The sequence below is a fragment of the Artibeus jamaicensis genome, unplaced genomic scaffold (genome assembly GCF_021234435.1).
Source record: "Artibeus jamaicensis isolate MK-2021 breed Jamaican fruit bat unplaced genomic scaffold, CSHL_Jam_final scaffold_916, whole genome shotgun sequence".
Lineage (NCBI taxonomy): Eukaryota > Metazoa > Chordata > Mammalia > Chiroptera > Phyllostomidae > Artibeus > Artibeus jamaicensis.
Genome location: NW_026522059.1, coordinates 38470993 through 38478627, shown reverse-complemented (window position 1 = coordinate 38478627; position 7635 = coordinate 38470993). Strand labels below are relative to the sequence as shown.

At 42.6% G+C, this 7635-nt stretch overlaps 1 protein-coding gene across 1 annotated transcript in view; it reads left to right on the top strand.

Annotated features, from left to right (window-relative positions):
• The first annotated feature begins 5530 nt into the window (after nt 1-5530).
• SGK3 (serum/glucocorticoid regulated kinase family member 3) overlaps nt 5531-7635 on the top strand; it is a 45139-nt gene continuing 43034 nt past the window's right edge. The window contains exon 1 of the mRNA XM_037148932.2: nt 5531-5620. Coding sequence (XP_037004827.1) covers nt 5543-5620 — 78 coding nt within the window. The 5' untranslated portion in view covers nt 5531-5542. The remainder of the gene's footprint in view (nt 5621-7635) is intronic.

Sequence of the window (7635 nt, the reverse complement as noted above, 5' to 3'; positions counted from 1 at the left end):
TTTAATTTTTATATCACTTTATCAAGAATCAGGGTACATAAAAGGTATCTCAAGTAAGGGATAAATCTAAGGAAAACTGGGACTGTTTTGTGATGACAGAATGGGGGAAAAAGCAAACGGGGGTGGGTGGGGTGAGAATTAGAGGAAGGATATATTAGTAAGAAAGGAAAACAGGAAAAGATATAACTGGTTCATCATGTGATGTATGTGGGGGGAGAAGGTTACTATGTATCTTCCATTGGCAGATCCTGTTAGATTTTTAATCTCTTCTGCAATGGACTTAATTTACAGATACAACAAAGATGTGCTTTGTTTCCACTGAAACATTTTGGATGTGTTTGGAGCTAGTATTCTAAGAGTCAGGAATAAACAGATACAGATTATTTACTATAACAGTAGCCTTTTAATAAAAATAACCAGTTTGTTTGCGGTCAGAATTTCCTGAGAAGGTACTTTTTATGTAATTTAAAAAGAAACTTACCCACTTGGCCTGTTTTCTCCTCAGGAATCATTCTTGCCCCATCCATGTCCCCAGTTCTTTTATTATTCTCTGGGTGAGTTCCCAGTTCCCAAACCTGGTCTCATAGCAGTCCTCTAGACATGCCCAGGGTCTCCATGGCTTTTCTTTGGTCTCTTCCTCGACTGGCCCTGTCACCTCTCTCCTTTGGGACCCTTGCTCCTAAACACCCAGCACCCAGTCCTGTGCCCCTGCTGAAGAAAACTCATAGCTCTTCTGAGCCTGTCTCCTTCCTTTTGGAGCAGGCTTGTTTTTAATTTTCCCTTATGGATTAGTGTGAGTCACTGAATACCTGTTGCTCTGCCATGTGAGATCAGAGTACATACTGATACTTAGGAATTTATCTGCTTTGTAATTTGGGTAGGGTCCACGAATCAGTACCAAGCAGTCTTTATGATGGGGGAAGGAAATGGAATTCAGAACCTCTCTGCTTATATTTTAGAAGTAAAAGCAGAAGAATCTTTTGATTGATTGGTTGATTGATTGATTGATTGCTTTCTGAAAGAAAGGTGGATGAGATTCAGGACCATAACTGCGTACAATGGACAAAAAGATGGGCACAAGATGAAGAAAAAAGTGCTTTTTGAAAAAAGCCTTAACGTCCATCTATTTTAAACATTATTTTTCAATAAAAGTTTAACCTAACATAAATTTGGAACATTTTCTATCATGGAGCTTCACCGATATTTCTACTTTTTATAGCCCCCTCCCCCCAAGTGAAAGATTTTAGATCTATGAATTAGTCTTTTTAAAAAAGACTAATATCTCCTCCTTTTTAAAAGACCATATTCTGAGATAGCGTCCTTTCTTGTGTCCTTTTTATTTCATGATGTAGCCCTTGGTTGTCCTTGTTGTGGGACTGACAACTCAGACACCACTCTGTGCCAAGTGCTTGGTTAGGTGTTGACTTGTGATGTTTTACTAGAGGAAGGTGGGCCATTTCTGACATAGTGCTGCACAAATCTGTCCCAACCCTTAGTGGCAGAATTGGAACACTGTTTTTCTTGTGCATGGCTGTCTTTCTGTCACCCAATTGCTAATAGACGCTTGGTGCTCCCTTTTCTTCAACTCTGTATCTCCACAGTCGATTTAGAAGACAGGGTGCATGCAGCAGCACCATAAGAAATTGAGGGACAGTGTGTGCAAGCCAGGCTCTCAGGTCAGAGCTCTGCTCACGTCACAGTGCTGCCACCAAAGCTATGTGACCATGTGAAAGTACTCCTCATAGCCTAGGTTCTTCATCTGTAAAACCAGGATAACGATACTTCACGAGTTCCTGTGAAGATTAACTGATGAGTTAGATATAAGCTCTTAGAACAATGCCAGTCATTAGCCCTCAGTAAATGCTAGCTTCTCAGCTGCAACACTATTGACATTTTGGGCCAGATCATTTTCTGTTGTAGGGGCTGTCCTGTGTACTGTAGGATATTTAGCATCCTCTCTGGTATGTAGCTAATAGTAGTCCTCCAAGTTATGACAGCCAAAAATGTCTCAACCCCTGATTGGAACGGCTATATTTCCCAGCTATTATACTGCCCTTGCAAATCACTGCCCCTCCTAAGATCTGGCTGACCTCTGAAAGTTTTCTTCCCATCTGACCTTCTTTTTCTTCTTATTGAAAAAATTTTTATTGATTTTTAGAGAGAGGGAGGAACAGAAAGAGAGACATAGATTTGTTGTACCACTTATTTGTATATTCACTGATTGACTTTTGTATGTGCCCTGACCAGAGATTGAACCCACAACCTGGGCTTATTGGGACAATGATCAAACCAACCTGGCCAGGGCTCTTTTTGTCTTCTTGGGCTTGTCTGAGCTGATTCACTAGCTGGATGTTAGTTAGTTCTTCCATTCTGGGTTAGTAGCTGAACTTAGTCTCCTAGGGACCTCCTCTTAGGCAAGCCAGCTGCCCTGGGAGCCAACCTGCAAGATTATCTTGTGATTCCTCTGCAGCATGAATACAGATTCTTTCTGTGATTCTCCTTCAAAAAGCCTAATCTGCTTATGAGCCACCCCTGCAAAAGCACCAACGTTTATTTCCATGTGAATGGCGTAGCATTCTGTTTTTCTCGTAGTTGTGGGGGTTCATATATCAGCCCTCTTTTATGCTGTTTTATTTGGCTGCCTGGCCCTAAGATGATTTTGCAGAATTTAAAATGCTTCAGTTTTATAGAGTAACCATACATTAAATTTACAGTAATAGCAGAGTTGTTTTTTCCTAATTTCATTTGTAATTACTTAAAAATAAGTTTATGAACCTTCTTCATTGCTCCCAAGAGGACTCTTTTGAGTACATGTATGTTGCAGAGGCGCTGTGGCACAGTGGGTAAAGGTCCGAGGGCAGCCAGCCCCCTGGGGTTCAAATCCTGACTCCGCCTCCACCTTTTTATGCTTCAGTTTCTCCTCCATTTCCTCTTCGTGGAAGGGGCTATTGTGAGCAGCAACCAGACTAATGCACACAGAACACAGTCTGGCTTGTAATAAGCTTAGCCACTAAGTATTCAGTATTATTAGGTTACCAGTTTGATTTAGCTTGAAGGAAAGAGAAACCTTACTTGAAAACTGCAGTATAGCAAACAAGTCCATATTGGTTTTCGAGTCAGACAGATTTGAATTTGAATCCTAGCTCTGTCGCCTGTTACCTGGATCCTGGCTTAGACAAGTGATTTTATATCTCTGTATTTTACTGACTGGTGGACCATGTCTTGGGTCTCCAGGGATTAGCATCCGTTCAGAGCTAGTGCCTAGTAACCCTTGGGAGGATACATATTTCCCATTCCCCAGTGGATGGTCACCCTTGAGAATGGCTGCAAGTCCCTCTTGGGGGAGGCCTGGAGAAAGACCGACGGGATACATTGTGGTCGTGTATAGGGTCACAGCAGTCTTATATTTAGTCTAACATTCTTTGAATGTACTCCCATATGTGCTTCACAGACTCTTGCTGGTAAAAATTGTTGAGATTATGCAAATGTTTTAGTATAAAGGCATTCTCCTTCCAGAATAGGCTTCCAGAATAGAACTTCCTTCTGAGTTCTTTTGGGATCTAACTACTGTTGTGGGGCAATGAGGGGTGGTGGGAGTAGGTAGTGAGCAGAATTCCCCTTGTGAGCAAGGCATCCCCTTGTGAAACAACTTGAAAGGCTTTAAGGGGGGCAGGATTTGGGAGACTGATGGTGATTACTCAGGGATGTAAGTTGTGTCAGCAGGGATGTTCAGCTAAATATGGAGTTCAGCATTCTTAGCCTCATTGTGCGTGTCCAAGTGCCTGCATCTACAATTCAAGATCATTCTCCTTTGCAGCCAATACCCTAGTGTTAGCATAAGAGACTTTTCAGGATTGCATGTTTAATTGGCTCTGCAAACCTTACCATCAAACTCTGGACTTGATCCTTAGTCCTATCAGCTTAGCAGCCATACGAGAAAAACAATCTATCAGCCATAGAGTTTTTATCCATCTACTTAGGAATTCATTACTTTCCATTTTTCTTCTGTGTGCACATTCTCAGAGACAACCAGAAGCAGCCCCAGCCCAGGTCTCAGTCTTTGAAATCAACACTTTTATTACCCTCTTGGCCTTCTAGCATCTTGCCTACCACCTGTACTCTGTCCTGTGACACTCTGGGAGGGAATTTGAGTGATTGTGATATCGCTGTATACCAGGTGATCACTTCCTTATCCCCTCCCTTCACAGGAAGGCAATCACGACATTCATCAAATGCACATCCTATTTTTGAGGGTCTGTTTCCTGGGGTCATTCCTGGTTGTAATTACTGAGTCAGTCACATGATACTCAAAAGTAATGGAAGGGAATTTAACTAAAGGACTATTTACTGATCCATCCTGGGCAGGGGTAGGAACCAGCAGGGCATGGGGAAGCACCCCTTGTACTAACAGCGTTTGGAAGCTGTCACTGCCTCCAGGCCTTCCACTGTAGCTGTGAAAGAGGGGCCATTTGGTAGAAACTATGGCCTTAGATAGAGAAACCACTGCCTGTTAGGAAGGGAGGAGGGGGAATAAATACCTTAGCATCTCGTTCTCCCTGCCCTTCCGTCTCCCACTAGTGTCTTGCATTCAGTGCATCAAACCAGGGCAGGGTGGTAGGTAGACTGCCTCTGGTTGAGGTCCACCGGGGTCAGCCTTCTGGCATGTGGCAGGGTGTGGAGAAAGGGTGGTACTAGATACAGAGGGCAAAAGAGGATGTCTAGCGCGGTTTGCAAACAGATCTCTGGCGTGGATTTGCGGGCTAGATTTCTATACCTAACTGCCTGCTGTTGTACATCATGCTTAGATGTCCCCTAGGCACCTTGTATGAAGCACCTTCTCCTGCCCCGCAGCTTTTCCCTTCTCTATTTTTTAAATATTTTTATTTATTTATTTATTTATTTATTTAGAAATATTTATTTATTTTTAGAGAGAGAGGAAGGGAGGGAGAAAAAGTGGGAGAGAAACATCAGTGTGTGGTTGCGTCTCACGTGGCCCTCACTGGGGACCTGGCCTGCAACCTGGGCATGTGCCCTGACTGGAAATCGAACTGGCAACCCTTTGATTCACAGCCCAAGCTCAATCCACTGAGCTACACCAGCCAGGTCCTTCTGTATTTCTGATGCCATGTAATGTAATCTTCTTGTCCCTTCCAAAGGGGAGCCCTGAGACATGATATTCTCCTGTAGTTGTGTTCCTGTGGGCTCTGCACAGTAAGGCACAAACAGACATTCAAACTCGCACATAATTCAGTACCAGCAGGACCTACCACCCCCTGAGATTAATGATCAAAAGTAAATTCGTGTCAGAATAAGCATGAAATCAGTCCTGTGAACAAGGAATCACGGATTGTGGTATTTTAAAATTGCTTTGCTAATCATTTTTCTTTTCTGTTGGTTAAGGTTGCATGATGGAATCTGAACATTACCTCGAGAAGTTTTACGTTTCGGATTAGCTGATTGGGTTTGTCCGCTGCTGACTGTTTCTTCAGACTCATTTTTTTTTGGTGTCCTTTTGAGGCCATACATCTGAAAGGGTTATACCATGGACCACAAGGAAAGCTGCCCAAGTGTAAGCATTCCCAGCTCCGATGAACACAGAGAGAAAAAGAAGAGGTTTACTGTAAGTACGCAGCGTAAAGCACATGGGGAAAAATGGAAATAGAGGATATTTCCAACTCTGCTTTTGTTCTTCCTTAACCTAGAGTGTCCTCTCCCTATCTTCACATATCCAGATTTTAGGTATCTTTCAAATGCTATCTCCTCCACCCTCTTCCCTGTGTACTATAATGGAAGCCAATTTCTTTTTCAGAGCAGAGTTTTGCACTTGGAGAAGAGTCTGGTACTTTCTCACCAGAAAATGTTCAGGAACATGGATCTGTGACACATGCCCGTAATTTCATGTGCACTGCCAGGGGGTTAATGGTCCCGAAGTCACTGATCACATGTTAAGAACCAGTATCTTGAAATCTCCATAGTGTCTTTCTTGAAATCTATGTAGTGTCTTTCTTATGGTGTTTATTAATTTTCTTCTTCAATTTAAAAATATGTAATCCAGTCTTTTATATCTTTCTTCACCTTAAAGGCAAAGCCCATTTCTAATTTTACTTTTTATCACCAGAGGATCTACTGTAGGGCTTTATAAAGATTAAACCCAAAGAATATTTGCTGAATCAGTGTATCAGTGACTATTATTGGAGAAGAGTTACTTTTCTAGTTAGTGTAATGAAATATATAATACTGTATTTAGTTTCATTAGTTCTGTTAGTATACACAGAGGTCTACTGCCCTCCTCCAGCTGAAAAAATGTCATTTATTTGATCTGTAACTGAGCTGGGCTTCCTTATAAACCTCCACCCACTGAATGATATGAAGGAATCCATTTAATCCAGTGCCGTTTAAGCTAAACATGATCAGTTTGAGCTAAAATTTGAGTACTTTTTTAAAGTAAAAATGCCCAGGCTGTCTCCATTCTGCTCTTTTTCTTAATGAACATACACTCCCACTTGGCATCATCGTTTATGGGAGGAGCACGGTACCCTTTCATTGTGTTTGACTGACCTCACTGTACCAGCAGCCCGGTGAAGGCCCTTGCATTTTTGTCATCCCTGTACATCTGTCTTTGCCATTCCAGGTATGGAGTGACTCGTTTGGTAAACACCCGGCTATGCCTGACCTGACCCAACCCTGGGCATTTTACTGGCATGCATTGCTGGTGCCTTCAGCTGACGAACTGTCTTGTTATCTGTTCTTTGGTTGCGTTGGCCAGGGTGATGATGACTCACTGCTTCCCCTTGGCTCTCCAAGGCTGTAGAAACCACCCTTTGCCTGTTCCTGAGTCAAGTGATCTACCACAGCCTCAGATCAGGGGGTTACCTGGCCAGTGGAGCCCCATGACAAGTGACTTTCAACTCAGAGTCAATTTCACATGGAAGTTGAAGAAAGCTGAGGAGTTAAACTCTTTGTCTGACCACTCCACCCTGCCTTCGTAACTGGGGTTATAGTGGTTTTCCCCTAAAGTCCCAGGCAAGGGCCTGGAAATAGCCCTTCTATCCTCTGTTCCTCTGTTCTCCCTTCCTTAATACCTCCACACCCTGCACCGAACCCAGAGCAGAGCCATTGTAATGTCTAGCGATTTGCTTCCCCTTCGTCTTTGTGTTGTAGTAATATCTGTACAAGCACTGTGCATTTATTCCAAATTCATGTAAGCAAATTTTAGAAACATCACTTTTATGGTAAACAGAAGGTGTGTGTACCTTGGATAAAACAGTGGAGTGTGTGAAAGTTTTCCTTCCTTCTCTGTTCTTATTTTTACCTTTGGGGCATTCTCTCCTTCAAGGGCATAACGTCCTGCCATGTTTGAAGTTCATACGTAACAAATATTGGCAGTGAGTCATCTCAGGTATCCTCTGTTTTCCATGGCAAAGGTAGTTCTCATATGTTTTATGTATAGCTCTATACTGTGAAGCTTCTAACAGAATTTCTTTGTGTCCTAGGACATCTTGACTTAAACCAAGTCTAAATTGTACTTTCACGTATCTGCTCAACAGATTGTCACTGAGTTTCTTTGTTATGCTGGACACTGTTCTGGGCCATGGGGATACGGTGGGTAGTAAGAATGACACTGCCCTTCCTCCC